Source organism: Pteropus medius, unplaced genomic scaffold, assembly GCF_902729225.1.
Source record: "Pteropus medius unplaced genomic scaffold, Ma_sr-lr_union100, whole genome shotgun sequence".
NCBI classification, from domain to species: Eukaryota; Metazoa; Chordata; class Mammalia; order Chiroptera; family Pteropodidae; genus Pteropus; species Pteropus medius.
Genome location: NW_024351730.1, coordinates 23,510,134 through 23,530,662, shown reverse-complemented (window position 1 = coordinate 23,530,662; position 20,529 = coordinate 23,510,134). Strand labels below are relative to the sequence as shown.

The window sequence follows — 20,529 nt, the reverse complement described above, 5'->3', positions numbered from 1 at the left end:
CTGCTTTATGAAGGGATGTCATTCACAAGGTTTTGGTGTACAGATAAACAGACATCCACCCCCCTCGCCCCACGTTCTCCCTGGAGGCAGAACGGCATCGCCCTGCACCCTGCCCGGCAGCTCTTCACCCCAGACACAAATGGCCCTGCTTTTCCTGTCCTCCAAAGTCATACAGGTACCTCTATTAGAGGCCTCTTTTTTGACTCTGCATTTTTAAAAAAGTCAAGCTAGGTCCAAATCTAAACAAAACAAAGCCCTAATCAATCAACCTAATGAAATCGACAAACAAAATCAGAACTATTACCAGAACAAAGTGTAGGAAGAGGAACACTATTGATCAAAGACTTCTTGTGTATCAGAATTGCTCTTGGTAGTGTAACCTCTTATGACCCAACAATCCTAAAAGATATGTTGAATGATCGTGTTTTACAGATGGAGACACTGAAGCCCAAGAAAGAGGCACCAAATAATAGAAAGAGCATGGGTTTAATGACAGAGAGACAGGTTCAAATTTGGGTGCCACTAGCTCTGTGTGTTTAGACAGATTATTGGACCTCCTTAGGCCTCTGTTTTTCCATTTGGAAATAAATACTAGTAAGTACTAACCTTCCAGGGCTGCTGTAGAGTCAGATAAGAAAATGTCTCTAAAGTGCCTAACACTTGGCTGGCACCTTATAAGATTTAATGCCTTGTCTGCTAAATGGCAGATTTGGAATTCCAAAGCAGGGTCATGGGCCCTAAACCCAAGTTCTTTGCAGCTCTGGAATGGCAACTTCGCTGAGCTGCTCCTCCACCACTGTGGGGTAGAATCAGACTAGCTGAACTTGAGCGGTTCTTTCCTTTGAACTGACGAAACATTCTCTCGTTATTTTATATATTTATGCCCAGAAATGAAAATCAAAATACATAAATCAAGCATCTTCCAGTGCATTACAATGTGCTTTCAGTGCTGCCTGATCATATGAATATCTCTGCCAGACACTTAATGTCATAGAACTACTTGGGAAAAAGGTTTAATGTTGGCATAAGATAATAGGATAATTATTGGGTTTGGGTTCTTATGGAATTTGTGAAAAGCCAGTAAGATATCAGAAGCAATAATAGCCTTTCTTATCCTAAACCTGTATCATAGTCCCTGCTTTGAAGTCAATTGTGTATTCTTCTGTAAAGAAAAAAAAAATACAAGTCTATAAACACAGTTTTTATAAAACATTGTGGGCTGCATTTTGAGCCAGGGTGAATTTCCGTCTCAGTAGTTTTCTTCCAGTTCCAGTCTCAGAGCTGGTCAGGGATAAATTTATCCTTTGCTTGATATAGAGGAAGATTCTGAAGTTTTAGGACAGTTCTTCAAATCTAGACTCCAGGGAATGCACTGTTTATCTTACCATAGAATTTATTTTGCATACAGCTCCCTCTCCAATGCCTGAGTCCATGAAAGTGGTCTCACCTGACAGCCTATTTCCTAGCCTGTGTACCCCGATGCCCTAAGAACACTGTAAAGACAGCTGTGGTACAATGAACAGGTGCAAAGTTGGGGTTGGCACTGAGTTCTGGCTCTGCCCTGTCTCTGTGGTTTCAGACATGTGGCTTCACTTCTAGTAGTCTCAATTTTCCTCATCTACATAATGGGAGTAGTAGCTGACTACCAAGAGCTTGCGAGGATTGAATGCCATGTTGCGCCTGAAAGCTGTGTGGAATCCACAAGGTTCTATTTGAATGTTTTTATTAGAATATAAGGAGCGGGAGCCCGAAGAATTGCATGCTCAGGAAAGTATTTTCCATTTTTAAATTGAAATTCATACTTACCACTAGTCTGATTAATTTTGGACCAGTTATGGGGGTCTTAGAATTTGAAGACCTTAAGTAACATAAGTGGCATCCAAAAATACTGAGCTCGTGTGCATTGAAATGTAGCTTTTAGGATATTCTATATAATGAACTATAATGGAAAGAACACCAGACCAGGAAGTTAAAACACCTATACTGACTCCCAGGGCTCTCGCTGACGGCCTCAGTGACATCCCAGAGTCATTCTGTGCCCCTATGTTCTTATCCATAACTTGAAAGGATAATCTCTGCCTTTGTGGGTAATCCTTGGGTGAGATGAAGCATGCAAGATCCATCAGTAGGTTGAAAGCCATGGCCCAAATAAACTTGAGCCAGTACTACTGTTAGTATTAGTATACTCTCAAGCACCAGACCATGCCAAAGAACCTTATGAATTTTCAAAGAAAGAGTAAATCATATAAGCATCAAATTAGTCGCAGAATGAATGTTAGATGTTCAAGTATTAGATACAATCTATGGATCTTCTCCCAAGGAGAAAAGGCACATAGGTATATACATGCTATGTTGGATACAATTTTAGGCATTTCATGGACTTTATGGTTCTCATTTATGGGTCATCCACGTTTTGGTAAACCTCAGGTTAAGAATCTGTTTTAGATTATAAAGAGCAGATACTAAAGCTTATCTCATTTAATACTCTTTATCTAAAAAGATGGCAGATGGAAGCATGGAGCTGATCAATGACCATTCCAATAAATGTTAAATATAGTTTTAAATATGTTGTTTTCTCCCCTCCCCCGCCCCGTTTTAGAAGCAACAACCTACATTATATAGAGAAAGCTCGGTTATTTGGAATATTTTATTTACCAGAACATTGAATTCGTCATCCTTGTTAAATCAAGAGAAGCTTATGCATATCATATCCATTTCCCATACCATAAATTGAATTTATACTTTGAAATGATGCCATGTAGAAAGGAAGCACAGATCGAATTAATCCAATGTCCCATTTAAAGCCAAACTGCTAATGCTTTCTAAAGGATACTTTATCCACGAGCGCTTAAACCTAAATTCTTAGATGAATTTTGATCTAACTGTTAATCAAGTTTCCTGAATTTACACGGCTCTTAGCTAATTGCCTATGTTCTGCCAAATTCCTCACCAAAAAGGAAAATCAGTGTTTAAGTTTGATGCCGAGAAAAGTGTATTTTTATAAAAATAAAATCAAGAAAATGAATACACAATATAATTCTCACATTTAGGAGTCTGGGTGATGAGAGCCAACGTTCCCATTGCAGATGGGGATCTGGTGCCTATTACTTACTGTCATCACAACCTGCGGAAACTGCTCGAAGGTGCAGTGGAGTTTGTTCATATTTTCTGAACGTGATGCTAAAATGGGCCGTTAGTGTCACAAGTGAAAAGAAAATGAGCAGGTAGAACCACTGAGTTTACAGCAAGGCCTGAGTGACACCTTGTTCACTGTGTAACCGCAAAATAGCATAATTTTTTTTGTCAGGCATTATGATTTAAACACAGGTCATATTTGGGTTGTTAAAAACATTGTAGTAAGTGCTTCATAAGGAACATAGGTGCCCTTTCAAATCCAAGTTGCTACTGTTGGGAAAGTTTGACCAGAATAGGCACAGCTTAAGAAAGATGATAAATGATATCACTTTAACTAGCAAAGGCTTAATGAGGTATCAACTGGTATATGTCAGTGAACTTTGTCTCTCTAGTTCAAATTTTCCGTGCCTTCCACAAACCCAGCTCCAATTAAGTCGAGAAGTTGTCTCTCTTCCCTAGGACTCCTGTCCCTTCATGCACCATCTCAGAAGGCTTTTGGTTTTTCCTGGGTAGTTCTTGCTTAAATAGTGAGTGACTTCTTCCCACTAATTTTGAGAAGAATTTATCGTGGGTATTGAGCCTTAGAGTTTCAGAAGATATATTCCAGATCTACCTCAAGTTTCTGCTGTAAGTGCCATGTAAAGTCTCAAGCGGCAGCTGTGCCATCTTTGAAGAGGAGGTCTTGAGGTGGCCAGGCCAGCCATGGTAGAGATGGTAGCCTCTAAATTGGCCAGGATGACTTGTCCAGGCAAACAAGCTGCTTCACCAAACATGAACCACTTTCCTTCTTCTTCCTGTCAGGCCCTTCAGGGTTTGAGCCCCAGCTAGCTCATCTGCTTTCCTCTGTCAGATGTCTCTGGAGAGGCCAGGATGTTCTCAGATTATCAGTGGTGGTGAGGATCACTTTTCAGACTTTAATGTTTCCTGTCACTTCTTTCATTCTTGAAGAGTTATCATAAAGTACAATCTTCCACGGAAAAGTTAGGTCATTGCAAGCATGTGCCCCAAACCAGATATATGATCTGGTTGACCTGTTCACCCCTTACATAACCTCAGATTTCCTGATTAACTCTTTTAATCTTAATTGTTTTAGAAAAAAATTCAAAGCTTCTAAAGCTCTTTACTCTTAGTCTCCTGGGCACTGATGTTGGGTCCCAGGCGGTCTTACCACATTGCTTTGGCAAAACAATGGCTCTCCCTGGGATTTAAAAAATATAATGAAGCTGTTCTCTTGCTTTGTAACTTTATATCTCAGCATGAACTCAGTTCTCATCAAGGAACTTTCTTTTTAGTATCAGAGCTTTAAATTTTTTTATTCCTTTAAGAATAACCCAAATAATAAAGGCCTTAGACTGCAGACCTCTTGCTTTTCTTAGAATATTTCTGTTGCATATACAAGCAAAACTATTTAAGTAATTAAACCTACTAGAAGTATAATTGTAGTTTTTCCAGGGGAAAGAATTCCACATGTTGATCTTTCAGATGTTGATTTATATAAGGAAAGCTATCATTCAAAAAAAATTCAATAGGAAGCTACAGAACCAAATAAATATCCATGTTCTACCTAATAAACATTCTAGTTACATTCAGAATACATGGGTGTATATAATTACAGTTGTTAAATGTATAGAATATCCTGCTTTTTGATGGGAAGGGAGAGTTGAATTTTAGATATTCCACAAAATGTATTAATCTACTGAATGTTAATTTTTCCTTAATAAGAAATTCTTTCCAGTGCTATTTGGCCTCTCCCTTTTAAAATTCTTCTAATTATTTTAGTAAGGAAGGAAGCTGCTAAGAAGGGAAACACATCTCACCCAGAAACATACATATACACACATCACACACACACACACACACACACACACACACTTTCTGCACTTGCAGACCAAATCACTATTCTAGAATGTCATGATTCCTACATTTTTCCATGAAAGATTCCTGTGACCTCCTATGTCCCACATCCAATAATAGTTCTACACCTGAAATTTATATAATGTTATTAACCAATGTTACCCCAATAAATTTAATTAAAAAAAAAAAAAGACTGAGAAGAAGATACTTTTTTGGGAGTAGGTCACACATACCCGCCCTGCACACAGAGGAAAGGCATCATATCTGCAGTGCAACCAGCTACACCAAAAAAGCATAGGCACTATTTTTATCTTCTGCAACTTTTTGGTCTTTCGATTCTCTTTCTGACTCTACCTAAGGTACAATGTGAAAAACAATATAGTAATAAATTGTACCAAATGACAGAGCAGAAGTGAAACAGTGCCCTTGAAATTTGCCACAGGCCTCCCAAACAGTACACATGCTACTAGGCGTGTCCAAACAAGAATGCTCCTGAAGCGTCCAAAGCCTTCTCGTGGTTAGCAGGCTAGCTGAGTAAGCAGAACTGCTATCTCTTAGTACAACTCTTTCTGTGTGAAGCTTTGAGGAGGCCATTAAAAATCTCATTAATTTAGATTGTTGGTTTCCAATGAGTCTGATAAGTTTAGAAATATGTGAAGGCATTATTTCCTCCCTCTTCACTTTGTTCTGTTCTCCCTCTTTTCCTCCTCTCTTTTTCTTTAATCTTGCTATCACAATGCTTGTAGGGTCCTCTGTTATTTAGTGGTCAGGGACCAGGGAAGCTGTCTCCATGTGTTATGTCCCCTTCAGAGGGGTCCACAGAACTGTGGTTGAAAGATATCTGATTTATCTTTGTTATTATTGTTATTTTTTATTTATTGTTGTTATTTTTTATTTTTTTTTAGGCGAGGCAGCCCTTGGTTGACCTCACAGATTGCAAGGACCTTATTTTTTTATTTTCTATGCCTACAGCATCTGGTCTTCCTAGGTGGTCTCTCATCCAAGTACTAACCAGGCCCAACCCTGCTTAGCTTCTGAGATCAGATGGGATTGGGCTTGTTTAGGGTGGCATGGTCATAGACGAAAGATATCTGATTTAAACAGTCTCAACCAGCCTTCTACAAGCATAACTAATCAATAAATTAAACAAGTAAACAAGTAAAAAAATTCTTGAGGTGATAGCAGCTGCTGTCTTGAATGAAAATAATTTATAATTAAGTTATTGACTGCTTCTTTTATCAGTGGGGAAGGGTCTTTTATAAACATGGCTTAGATATGAAAAACGATACAGCTAGTATGGCCTGAACTGTGTCCCTGTAAAAAGATACATTGAAGCCCTAACTTCTAAAACTTGTAAATGTGACCTTATTTAGAAATCTGGTCTTGGGCAGATGTAACCAAGTTAAGATGGGATCATACAGATTTAGGGTGGGCCCTGATCCCATAGGACTGGATGACTAGTGTCCTTATAAGAAGGGAATCTGAACACAGACAGACTTAGGGGAGGAAGGCCATGTAAAGGGGCGGGGAGGTAGATTGGAGTTAATGTTTGCACAAGCCAAGGAATGCCTGGGGCTACCCCGAGCTAGGCCTGGATCCTTCCCTCCAGGCTTGAGAGAGAGCATGGCCTTGCTGAAACCTTGGTTTTAAACTTCTAGCTTCCAGAACAGTGAGAGAATAAATTTGTGTTGTTTTAAGCCATCCAAGTTTGTGGTAATTTTTTATGACAGCCCTAGGAAACCAAGACAATAGCTAATCTATATTTATGCCAAGCTTGGCAGGTTGGCATAGTTCAAGGGAGCAAGCAGTTCACAGCAGTTTAGGGGGAATGATGTTTAGGGACAGGACACTTACTGGCAGCCTCCATTGCCGGGAAACTGAGAAGACATGAGAAGGCTCTCGCTTTCTACATTTTCTTTTAAATTCCTCTACCAGTGAATCCTTTAAGATAATTTTTGCTGGTTTCACTTATCTAGAGTGAAATTTTATTTCATAAAGATGTGCAGGTAAGGGTGGTTGCCCAAAGATAGCAAGCTTGTCTGGAAAGCAATTATAATTCCCTTCCGAATTTCATATGCTGAGGTGTGACCTTGTGAAGGAGGCTGAATTGATCTCCTCTCCTTTCTTTGCTTCCCCAGGGGCCTTTTAGTGTCCAGCGCATTCGTGGAGCCTCTTACTGTACAACATTTTATCCAGGTGGTGTCCCAGCTCACAAGCCACTTTCCACTGTCAAAACATATTTGTCTTATAGGCTACTTTGACCAGGCTCTATGCTCATCTACATGCCAGTGCATGGCAATAGAGAAGTAACTTTCAGCTACTCTAAGTTAATGTGTTACTTCTCTTGGAGACCATGACTCTTAAATCCTAACTCTTCAAAGGGAGAAGTGTGGTGCACAATGTTGAAAGGGTTTTGGAGACTTCAAAGTCAGGGGACTTATTTTCCTACACACATGAGATTTTTGGTCTAAGTTCAGCCATGCATGAGCTGGGTCACCTCAGTGTCCACATCTCTGAGCCTTAGTTACCTTAGTCCAATTCAACAGGTACTGAGGACCCACAATGTGTGTACTCACACGTGAGAAGGAGGGGTATGAAACTAAGGCAGGGTCCTGCTTTCCAATGGCGAAAGTCTATTGGGGCTAACATACGCAAACAACTTCAGGAGAAATTTGAGCTCGCAGGATGAAGAGACTTTTGCTGGCACAGAATGGAGGAGTATGATGTTCTAGAATGAGGAACTGGCATGGGCAAAGGCCTGAAGATACGTGGCAGCTGTATTGGTCTTGGGGAAGACTTCCCAGAGGAGAAAGACCCACATGCTTCTCTAGCCTCTCACACCATGAGTACCTGTATCTCTTTTCTTTTGTTCTGCCTGTAATTAAGATCTTAAGCCACTTGCTAAGGAGTTTGGACTTGTTTCTGTAAGAAATAGAGAGTTCTGGAAGATTGTTTTTACAAATTTTTTATAGTGGAGAAATTTAATCATCTATAAAATGGAAGAGAATAGTATAATGAATCCTTATGTTGCTTCTGCTTAGTTTCAAGAATTAACTCACACTAATTTTTTTCTATAACAACCCCACCTATTATCTCACTCCGGTATTATTTTGAAGCAAATCCTAGGCATGATAGCATTTCTTATCTAAATATAACAGTGTATCTCTAAAAGATAAGGATTTTTGTTGAAAACATAAAGGCTATATCATTATCATGCTGAAAATAATACCTTCATAACATTAAATATGTAGTCAATGATTAAATTTATAATTATCTCATAAATGTCATCATTTATTTTTAGTTTTCATTTGATCCACGATCCAAATAAAGTCCACAATAATGATTGGTTGCTATGTCAACTAAGTCTCGTTTTAGCCTGTAACTCCTGCCCTTCATCTTTCTCTCAGTCTTGTCTCTTTTTCCCTTGGAATTTATTTATTGAAGAAACCATGTTGTTTGTCCTGTAGAGTTTTCTATAGTCCTGAGTTTGCTGATTTCATTCCTATGGTATTATTTAACATCGTAGGTGTTATTCCTCGGTCCTCTGCATATCCTGCAACTTGATTGTTAGATGTGGAGGCCTGATCAGATGTGCATTCCTTTCAATGCGGCATGACTATTTTATAGAAGATGGTATGTTCTTCCATCCAGAGATATAGTACCTGGTTGTGTCACACTTCATGATGTTGTCAGCCACTGATGGTCAGTGCCAAGATCCATTACATTAACTCATGAGATCATGCCGTCGGTGATATTCTATTTCTACCATGCTGTCTTATGTATTGATTGGGCTACTTTTATATAGTTAGTCATTCCATCATTTAATATTTGCTCACCCCATGGTACACCTAATAAAATAAACGCAAAATAAGATCTAATGATCAATCGATCAATAAAAATTACTTAATTCTTTTTATTTATTAATTTTCAAAATAATATGTTGGTTAATAAGCATCCTTCAATGGAGATCAATGGTTTTGTGTTATCATTGCTTCATTTTTGGTATCATTATGAACTCATGAGTTTAAACAATGTGGTTCAATCTATTGCAATTATCCTTATTAATGATCAACTTGTCCTATCTTTGGCCGGTGGGGGCCTTGTTAAGATGTTCTAAGTCTTTTTGTTAGGATCCTGGTAGTATGATAGCATCTTTAATATTTGGTATAACAAGATATTCCAGGTACATCATATACATTTCCTAACCCAGACATAGAATTAGCCTCTCCTCCATGGAACCTTCATTCCTTTTAGCAGAAATGGAATTAGCAACCTCAGTCTGAGCACTCAGAAGACTCTTAAGCAGATCTGGGTCTGCTTCTCCTCCTTTAGAGGGGAGCAGGCAATTTGGCTTGGCCTGAATGAGTCCCAAAAGAGTAGAGAGACCATGAGAAGGAAAAGGATGACCAGTGACTATTTAGGAGTTACTGTAACAGTTTAGGAATAGATGATAAGATTCTCAATCAACAGTATGTGTGGGATGGGGAAGAAGATCAGAGTTGGAAGAAATTCTAGAGCCTAGATTTACACAAAAGGATTTATCAACTGATTTGGCAGTTCAAGGCAGTAGGGGCTGAAGTGAGTAAAAGATAACAGATCTGGGTTCAAAGCCTAGCTTTGTCACACCGATGGTGTGATCTACATCTCATTACTTAACTTTTGAGATTCAGTGACCAGAACTACTAAATGGAAATAGTACTGTCTAGCTCATGGGTTGTTGGAAGAATCAGATGAAATTGCAGATGAAATGAACATAGTATAATGTGTGATAAAAATGTGAATTTCTCTGCTCTCCAACATGTCTAATTTTATCTGTAATATGAAGAGGTTGGCGCATATTACAAAGGCTCTTCCACCCCTCTCTCTGTATGAACTTGCATTGTGCTCTGATAATGCCATGGAGTATTAATAATAGATCCTCCAGCATTTGCCTAAATCACATCTTATTGATTATTTTATTGAAAGATGATATAACAAATTTAATGTTGCCAAAAGAAAAACAAACAATATATTCTTCTGAAGACTGTTTTTCTTACTTGATATCTAAGTTGAAAAAATTTTATTTTGAAAATCTTAGACTAGTGTTTTAATTTAAAATTGCTCCCATTACTGACAAATGCTAAAGATCTTAAAAACTAACAAAGTACCTTAAATACTGGTCAGTTAGATCAGAGCCTCTTAAAATACTATCCAGAATGGTTGTCCTGATCAATGATTTATGCAGCACTCTGGTTTTAGAAAATATAATATCACTTTAAGTCAATTCCTTCCCAGAACCTTCCCTGCCCATTACGTCAGTGATATTCTGTAACTCTTTCTGGGATTATCAGTTTCTGTAAGATCTTATTTTTGAGGCTTCCATCAGAAAGATTTTTGAATCAAGATTTTCAAGATAGAAATGGCCATCTAGCAGGTACTACAGCCACATTAACTCTTGATAAAGAGGGAATAAACTGTTAATAATACATATGTACATATTTAATGATGAAGACAATACAAAGTATTAAAAAATTTCAGGCAAAACAAAAAAAGAGCATAAAAAGTGAATCTGACCCAAAGCTCACTTGCTAAAGATAACCACTGTAACTTTCTAAACCATTTTCTTCCCTCACACAAACATATTTTAACTATTTCATCACAATGAAATTTTATTCCATAGCTTGCTTTTTCAATATATTGTGAAATACAAAGGTACAAAATATTAACTCAATATATTATAACCATTTTTACCTATCAATACATAAATGAACCACTTCATTCTTTTAAACAGTTGCTTAGTAGTTTTGCCCAGTCAAATAAATGTTGAATGCGTGCTAGTTTATCTGACTAGCACTTCACAGTTAGACATTTACATTGCTTCCAGTGTATTAATATTTGTAAAAGTTCTTAACAAAAACAAACAAACAAGACTCTAAATCAGATATAAACAGTGTGTTTATAGTTTCCATAGTAAAAGAAAATTTTAAGTCAATGCTTCAGGGCAGCTTTTAAAAATTTGTTTTAAGACAAAAGGCAGTTGTCACTAATGACATTTAAGTTTTTTAAACAAATACTTGGCTGTAAATTTCTAAATCTCAAAACCACATCTCCCCTCTTTCTGATAACTCTCCAAACTGAAACTTTGCTCTTGGTGAAGCAGTAATATTTTGCTCCTTCAGCAGCCACATTTGCCTTTGAGGTTTTGGGTACCACAAGCCTTTTCTTGTCAATGCATGTTCCTTTTCCTTCTAGTGAGAACTTAAGCCCCATTTTTCATTTCAATCAGGGAACATGGTATCTCTTCTGGAGGAGAGGTGGGGAATGGTCATCTGTCCTCCAGTGTCACACCCACAACAGCAAACACAGTTCCCTGTCCATCCTCCAGCACAAGGTCAGGGGTACTCTCCTTTGTCACTCCTCTGTGTATAGTTAATGCTGCTGCATTTCAAGAAGGCAGAGCCCCTTCCCACCTCAAGAATGGACAGTGGTCCTCACTGAACAAGCAAGGCACATGTTTTTAATACATGCCTTTTCCTTTATTTGAGATTTTTTATAGGTTGCTCTTCAAGTTGATATAATCTGATACCATTATCTCTAAGGCTTCAGGATGATTATGTTGCTATTATTTTAAGCTCATGTTTTTTTTTTTTGGTAGCCGCTGAATAATGAAACATTCCTCTTTAAGGCAGAAAGTACCATGAGAATTTGTGGGATAATGAGGTTGGGGGATGTGCCAGCCTGGGTGATTTTAACAGCAGCCATGTCATGGGGTGTCAGCCCTGTGGGGTTGACACAGGTGCTCACAGGATGCAGGACTGATTTTAATCAGGACCTCACATCACTTCTACTGCTTGGACTAAAACACTATGATTATTTCAGAATCACCAGTGAAGGCAGAATGCAGAGTCTGTAAGGCCAAGAAAACACCTATTCTGTTCTTCAGCTTCTTAGTGACTGAATTACACCCTCAACACTCGGCGCCTGACCTGACTTAACATTCTCGAACACAGCTGGGAAATTGCTAGCAGTGCCTCCCTCGAACTCAAATCATTTTCGATCACCAGGCTATTTTTAATTATTCTGAAAATTCTTGAAGATGTTCAAATAGTGGAGGTATCTTTATCTTCTGCAGCTGAGTTGAAAGGCAACATTTTCTTAATTGGACAGAGTTTAAGAAATTTCAGCTATTTTGAAGTGATATCTATGGCAAAAAAGAAAAAAAAGGCCTACGTTTTAAAAAGAAGTGTTTTGTATGAGCATAGCTCAAAAAAAAAAAAAAAAAAAAAAAAAAAAAAAAAAAGAAAAGAAAAAGAAAAAGCTGATTTTAAAGTTTAGCTTTCGTAATCCTCAATGAAAACTAAAAGGCTGGCTCATTTTTCAAAAACGCTATTTGGAAACACTAAACATAAGCACCTGAGAACAAGCAAGTTTGCCAATGTCTTATTTTTGAGTGATCTAAGGAAAATTTTGAATTAAATCTTCATTTGGCCAGCCCTCAAAAAATGTTATTTAGTTCATTCAGTTCAACAAATACATTTTGAGAATTCTCTAAGTGCTGCACAGTATTTAGCACTAGAAATATCACAGTAAACAAGAGACGAAATCCCGGGGTGTGGGGAAGGTAAGGGATGAGGGAGGAAGACATTAAAGAAAAAGTAGAAGCAAGAGGCAGATAAAGGGCACTGGAATTTGGTGTTGGCAGGTGGAACAGACTGCAATTTAAAAATGTTGGGCAGGGTAAGTCTCACAGAGACTTTTGTACTCTACATATCTTGCTCTGTTTTACATATTTTACATGATATTTGAGCAAAGGTTTTAGGGAGGTGAGGGAATGAGCCATGTGGGTATCTAGAAAGGAAGTATGTCCCAGCCACTGCATGCTGTAAGGAAGGCTCCACCTGAAGCCTTCGCCATCTCAGTTGATGGTAACTCCAGCTTTCTAGTTGCACAGGATGAAAATCATAAGTCATCTTTGAGTCTCTTTCTCTTAACACCTCTCATCCAATTCTTCAAAAATATCTGTTTGTCTGATATTCTTTCAGTCCCCCCTCTTGTCCCATGTGTCCTATGCAGAAATTCTGAAACAGCTGCTGCCCCTTCCTACTGTCCATTTCTTACCCAGTTTCCACATGCAATTTGATATCACACTTCCTTCCCCACCAACATTTCCTAGGATGTAAACGATGAATGACCATTTATCCTCGAAAATTGTTAATCCTTGCTCCTGATCAGACCTGTCTGTATTCTTCAAAAAGGAGAATTCCAGGGCTCTCCTCTCGAATGCCATCTCCATCAACACTGTAATTTTTAAAACAAAATATCCAGGATTGCCCACTGGTTGAGTGATAGCCATATCCATCTAGATGTTGCTTCTCATTCAGCATCCATCAACAGCAAGAAGTCCCATGACCCGTAGAGTATGTGATCCACCAATAACTTGCCTCTTTTCTCAGGCTAAGAGAGGAGTTCAGTCTACCAGTCTACCAGATTTCCTTAGGACCTTCTGTTGAAAAAATGGGCATCAAGACTCCCTCATGTTGTAATTCTGAGATGTATTGAAGTCCTCTCATAATATAACACATTAGATTAATTCAGTAGAAGACTGGAGTCTTAGACATTTGCTAAACACATAGAGACAGTGCACTGTAGCTTCTGCATAGTCAGTAAAGATGGCATTCTTTTATCCTTACAATAATTGTTACTGTTCTTTCTAAAGAATCCAAATCATAGTACAAAGCAAGAATCATATAGTATAAAGTGTTTAGCAATCAAATAAAAGTTCAATGCCAATATAATGGTATCTGTCTGTGATCTATCTGTGGGATCACAAAAGCTTTTCCAACAGAAATTGGAAGGATTTAATAAGGGGCAGACAACACCAGTAACAATCTATCACAGATACAACTGTGGGTATATCGACTCTGTCAGTAATATGGTTATATTTCTGGACTACACAAAGCTGGTGAGAATATCATAATTTAAAAGGTAACACATATTTTAATATCCCCATATAAGAAAATATATGTTCTAACCAGTGTGCAGTCTGAATGATAGCTTGAAGTTTACAACCATGGCAAAAAAAAAAAAAGAAGAAAAATCAACCAAATAAAACCTCTCTTCCAATTCTTTTCATGTTCAACACCTGCACTAAAGTTCCCATGTCCTTATTTCCTCCTTGATGGAAAAGAAAATCAGGTGTCAGAATTTGGACTGTAACTAGAAGATACTATCATCAAAGTTGTATTCTGCCATTAAGCTTATTTGGTATTGAATAGACATGTTTTCTAAAGATCACACTTGGTAACATTCCACAATTTTTTTCCTCTTAACAGTTACCTAGTCACGGATTTTACCTTGGGTATATGAAATATAAATTTCTACCACAGTCCAATAGCTTAAAAGATTTTTTTAAATTTGCTTTGACATTTTGTCTAATGTGCTGCTTCAGGCTCTGTGTAGTCATAGCTTTCAAGCGATACCAATAGACCTATCCTGCAGGAATTATGTAAACCTTATATAATTAATATTTGTGAAATGTATTAAGATCCTGGCACAGAAGACAACATTAAGATCCAAAGCTATTCTATAACTTTTTTTTTAATCAGCTGCCAGCTGGATTCTATATGGCTTTTAGTTCCAGCCCGTATGCAAGAACATTGCTAGCATTTAAAATATACTGTTTTTGTAAAAGAAAGGGTTACTAGGAGGTCAGGTAATGTAGCCTCAGGGAGACTACAGAAATCCCACCAATCGTTCAGAAACACACAAAGCACCGTTACTCAATGTGCAGTCAGATTCAAAATATTTCCTTGGAGAGCTGCCTCTGAATCCTTGTAGTTGCAATTTGAGAGAGAGCTACTTTGAAATCTTCGTGTCTTCCCCATGAACAGATTGTTACTAATGAAATGGTGCCACTAAAGCCAGGTAAGATAGGCTTCAAAATAAAGCTAACCCTATATTAAACCCATTGCAGAGATGAACCACAGATGAAAGGCCAACAGTAAAGTTTCTCAGTAAAACACACACAATGCCCAGTTAAACTTGAATTCAAGATAAACAACAAAAAATTATCTAGTTTAAGTGTGTCCCAAGTATTGTGTGGCATATACTTAGAATTCACTGTTTATTTGAAATTCAAATTAGATTAGGCAACCTATATTTTTATTTGCTAAATCTGGCAACGCTAGTCAAAGGAAAACTATTTTTCAGCTTATTTTCAATTGACATTATACCACCCTGCACCAAGGAAAAACACAGATGAAAAGAATTATATAATTGTCTATTTTGTTTTAATGATTTCTATTTCTTACTAAATGGCAAAGGACTCAGGTTTATAAACAATGTTAAAACAGGTAAAAGAAATAGACTATGCTGGTGTAAAGGATTATGATGAACATTTAAAGATCCACAGATCAGGAAAACTGATGTTGCATCAATCCTTGTCATTTAAATAATTTAAGCTGTAACTAAGAAAAGTAATGCCAAGAACTACATACACAAATCAGTCTTATTTTATAGTCACTCTGCTTGCACATTAACTGGATGATAACCTATTAGCCCTACATTTCCAAGTAAAAAACAATCATTGCATAAGGCACATGTACTTATTACTTGCCTACCTCTTTTTAGTACTTCCTCTGTTTTCTAAATGAAACATTATTTTTTTAAGCAACTGTTTGATTTAATCCCTTATTAGCAAAGCAAATATTTGGTCTCTAAACGAATATTTCCAATTTCAGTGACAGACACTTCCAAAAGGAAGCAAACTTGTAAATGCTATAGCAGAATGCCTTTCACTTGGGTGTTAAGACAGCCAATACCTTTGAAAGTATTTTTTAAATGTTTCTCTCCAGGGATGTTATACCCCCTGTCCCCACCCCTCCCTGCCTTACCCGGAAAATTATTAAGAAAGTCTACTCAAATAGTGAAAATATTTGGCCAATATTTTCCTTATAAAAACACAAGCACAATTAGACCAGGCCCAAGTGCTCAAGTTAAATTAGTAATTTGGCCATTATATTTTTAGGTACTGGAGACAGCCATTCTGGATCATTCAGACACCATAAACTGTCTTTCCTAAGTTGTTTGATCTGTATTATACAAAATTTGTGGCTCTGGGAACCTGACCTTAAGGTTTACCTGAGTCCGGCTTTTGAAATATACCAGTTTGTAAAAGACTTTGTGGAAGAAACAAAGTCCTCGGTGAAACTACTTCTATTTGTTGTTGAGCATTTTTGTTACTGTTGTGCTAAATCTGAGCTGGCATGTTATTAACCTTTTCAAATTAGGCATTTAGTAGGCTCAGCTGAATCTTTTCTTAACTTGCACATTAGAATTTGCCAGAACAGCTGGCACTGGGCTGGAATATTAGTTGAGATCTTTGATTTACATAGTCCAAGAGCTAACATATAAATTCTGCTTTTGGAGAGGATGACCTAATCCATGTCAAATACAGTAAACTTTGTGAATAAGAATAATAGCAACAATAATAGCTAACATTTATTGAGCGCTTATTGTGTCCCAGCCACTGTAGGTATCTTCAGTCATTAAACACTTTCAACAACCTTATGAGGTTATAATCCCCCAATTTTGTAGATAAGAAAATTCAGAAGGGTTAAGTTGCTTGTCCTAAATCATACAGTAAGTAGTAAAACTTGGCTTTGTACCTAGGCAATCTAGCTGCAGAATCTCCTTGCTTACGACTTTGCAACACTGCCTCAGTAAATGTATCAGGTAACAAGTAAAAGCTTCCACCCTCTCCTGTTTTAAGTGAAGGAGGTGCCATTTCTGGAACTGTGACACAGACTTCAGGTGAATAGTAGATAACCAGGCTAAAGGAATGCGAGCAAACTTTCATGCCCACTACCAACCAACCGTAGGCAACCTCACTGTTCCTGTAAATGTGTGTGCATATTTTTGGTTTATTTTTAACATGTTTATGACAAGATTTATGATAGGGTTTTAGTATGCTTATGATAAGGTCCTGACAAAAATCAGGACCTGTAGTAGGAACAGAATTATAAATGTGTAGGGTGGGGTCTTTCTTCAAGGACAAAGACATTCTAGATGTTAGTCACCTGGAGAAGAGCTATGACAGGCTCAGAACACAAATAGAATCTCTAGCTGGGTGGCTGGCTGGAATCTAGGTCTCCTGATTTTGATCACCAAGGGGCCAGACAGGTGGCCTGGCTTGTGAGGTGGAATGCAGTTGTTTCCCTAGGGGAAGGCTAGGGGCAAACAGGGCAGAACCCGGGGCAGGAAAAGTTGGACTCTGGGGTTTGTGCCTCTCTTACCTGTGTTTCTTTCCCTTTCGTCCTTCTTGAGTTTTTGAAAAAGGCCTTTTGAAAGTTCCAGTATATCTCGGATGTCTCACTGAGGGAGTTTTTTAAATAAATTGGCATAGAACACAAGAGGGCGGCAATGATGGTGGTGAAAATGAAGGAAACAAATCCAGAGGGGAGAGGGCCAGAGATGAAGATGGAGGCTTCCTGTAGCTGGCCATGCTCCCTCGCTCGCGGTTCTGCTGCCAAATCCTGCAGGTTCTGGCTTGTATTTTAGTTTGGAGGCAGGACTCCTGTATGCCTTGTACATGCATTACAGGTGTGGGGGAATATTTGTACAATAGCCATGCTAGTTCTCTACCACAGTAAACTTTGAGAGAACTGTAGACAGTTCATAGTTTCTCTCTTCCTTCTTTTAAAAATACAGATTAGTAAATAAATTTTTTGCTGGGTTGTTGACAATGCACACATATTTGCAAGTGTCTATTATACAGACTAGAGGAAATGCTATGTATATATTGATTTATTAAGCTAAAAAAAAAGCCCCTTGCCAAACCTCATTCCTGGCTCAAGATAGCATCACCTTAAGAGTTTTACAGAAATTATCCAGAAGCCTCTAAAGTTGGAAGCAGAGTCAGGGCTGGGTGGGGGGAGAAAACAGAAAAGGAGCAACTGCCTGGTGAAACAAACTAAAGCTTTGCCAAGGGAGTTCCATAGGAGCCACTGAAACATGCACTTTCATTTCAAGAGCCCTCATCCTCCTTTCCTTTACTAAACATTTATTTATTCCAAAAAAAGTGATATTTTAGTTTCAATGTCAAAAAAAGTGACATTTTACTTTGGGATGCAAAGAATCTCATGAGGTATTTATGTCAATTTGAATATTATTTTCCTGACAACTTATTGTAAGTAGCTCTAAAACCACACTGACCCTAAAGAGATTCCTTCAGAGGCAAACACTCAGAGGAAAGAATGGAGCTGCATCACTCCCTGTTGGGGAGATGTATACAGAAACATCATATGTGTTCCGGCGTCAGGAGCGCCCCAGGACCGGGAGGCTGATCTTCTTGGCTCTGACCTCCACACATGTGTCCAGGGATGGGGGTGAGGCTGCTCAGTTAGTCCCTGAACCACCAGCCTCCTCACTCTGGCTGTGAACAAGGGCAGTATTCCTGCCCCCAATTTGCAGGGCTAACCTGCAAAACTGGCCAAGAGAAAAAGTTCCTGAGCTCTTTAGAAAAAAAGAAAAATGCCACAATACACTACCTAGTAGGGTTAATCCTGACTTTGTCGACTGCCAGAGCGGTTTAAAAGCAAAAAGACGAGGAGCGAAATAAAATTAGTAAACAAACCTACTGGCTCTACTGGCTCACTGAAGGTTTTCTGAGCCTCGAGTCTCATGAAAACATATCTAGTGAGGGGAAAGTCAAAACCTTTCATGGCGTTTCGTAAACATCTCTTGCCCGGAGGATTACGGGAGTTGCCAAGCAGAGCAATCCCCGGGCTGGACGCGCTGTTAACCTGCCGCGATGCGCAGTCAAAGCCGCCACACTGTTCGGGAACCGTCGGCGGACGGGTCCTCAAACCTGGCAGACACCAGAGAATAAAGGGTTTTCTCAGGCGTTCATTAGTAGAGGCAAAACGCACGCTATTGCCTCAAGTTGGGAAACTTCCTCAAAGCTGCAAGGAAAGCCTTAGTTTCTTTTCAAGGGGTTATAGAGACTTGTGTCCACAATTAAAGGAATCTAAGCAATTCAGGAGGAAAAATATACACGACTACAAGCAAGAGTCAAATCAACGTGTGTATGTGACTTGTCAGTGTCCGAGCACTAGTGCCACTATTTCCACTGGCGCTTTATCCTACTCAATTATTCCTTGTCGGGCTGCATTTTCTAGAAAAACCGGGCACCCCCAACTCGACTCAAAAGCGTTACTCTGAATCTCGCCCCGGCCCCCACCAAGCCGAGCTCGTTCCTCCTGCTCCTCTCTCCACAGCCTCCTGCCAGAGGCCGCCGCCGTCGGTGGTCCAGAGACCTGCGAAGCGCGTAAGGGAAAGCGGTCCGGAGCCGGCGCGTGTGTGATGGGGGAGTAGGCGGAATATGGGGCATGCTAGTTTTAGCCAAGTTAACAGTTTCTGCCATGGCACGCCTTTTTTGGGGGAGGCTGCAGACCACTGGGTACAACTGCAAGTCCACAGCTGTGATCGCAAGCTTGAGCCGGGTCGGGCCAGCTTCCGTGGGGCTCGAATGCCGCATCCTCTCCCAGAGGCCACTAAGTCTCGGAGAACGCACACCAGCCCCGCCCCTCGCAGCCCCTGCTTAAAGCCTTTCCCGATGCGATTCTCCTCGGCTTCTCCTGCTCTTCATCGCTCCCCGGGCCCATTCGCGTTAAGAAGTCTGGTTCCGGCTTCTGGCAGAGTGTGCTCGGAGACCCGAGAAGCCTCGGGTCGCAGTCAGTGTCGCCCACACGGGGTTCGAACGCATCGCGCAGCCACCTGTTCTACAAAACCCGGAGTTTGTGCGAGCGCGGGCTATAGTAGGAAAGACCCTGTCATCCCTTCGGTTCGGAACGCCCCAGGATCTCCAAAGGCGCTCATCGCCCGAAGTCCCAGTGCGCACAGTCCTTCGCGCAACCCCGGAGGCTCGCACCGCTCTGTCTACGCGCGGCGACTTACTTCCCGGTCTCCCCGCTCCAGCCCCGACCCTAGCGCTGGCTGTCAGGGCCCATACCACTCCCGGCCCCTCCGGGAGGACCGCGCCCCAAAATACCTGCCGTGAAGATGCAAAGAACGAAGAGAGTCTTGCAGATCATGGTACCCTAGTGCTCGGTGCCGAGCCCGGCGCGGGCGGCGGGAGAGTATGCCAGGACTGACCGAGCGCACGGGGCGCGGACGGTTTCTCCTCTGTCCCGCGGGCTGCGGTAGGAACCGTGTGTCCCGCGCGGCTCGGGTGGCGGGCGGGGAAGCCAGGCGATCGCGGCGCGGCTCCGTCAGCTGTGTGTCCTCCGGCGCCCAGCGAGCGTCTGCTCCATCCCAGCCGCCCGAGCCCGGGGCCGCCCCCGCCGCCACGCCAGCCTCCGCCAAACTCCTCCCACCCGGGCCCCACGGCGACAACTAGGCCACCCCCTGGCCTTTCCTCTCCCAGAGCTAGGGTCCCGGGAGCCCCGGCCCAGGGCGGCCTCTGCTGGACAGTCAGGGCGCCAGACCCGAGTATCGACGGGGTTCAGCAAATGTTTGGAGTGTCTGGCACTGTGCTGGGAAGTAAAGAGATGTAAAGAAGTG

The 20,529-nt window shown here is 40.3% G+C and overlaps 1 protein-coding gene and 1 pseudogene across 1 annotated transcript in view; both read right to left on the bottom strand.

Moving 5' to 3' along the window:
• PARM1 (prostate androgen-regulated mucin-like protein 1) overlaps positions 1-20,288 on the bottom strand; it is a 96,437-nt gene extending 76,149 nt beyond the window's left edge. The window contains exon 1 of the mRNA XM_039845459.1: positions 20,018-20,288. Coding sequence (XP_039701393.1) covers positions 20,018-20,060 — 43 coding nt within the window. The 5' untranslated portion in view covers positions 20,061-20,288. The remainder of the gene's footprint in view (positions 1-20,017) is intronic.
• Positions 5,953-6,071, bottom strand: LOC120588548 (uncharacterized; annotated as a pseudogene).
• Positions 20,289-20,529: the final 241 nt, after the last annotated feature.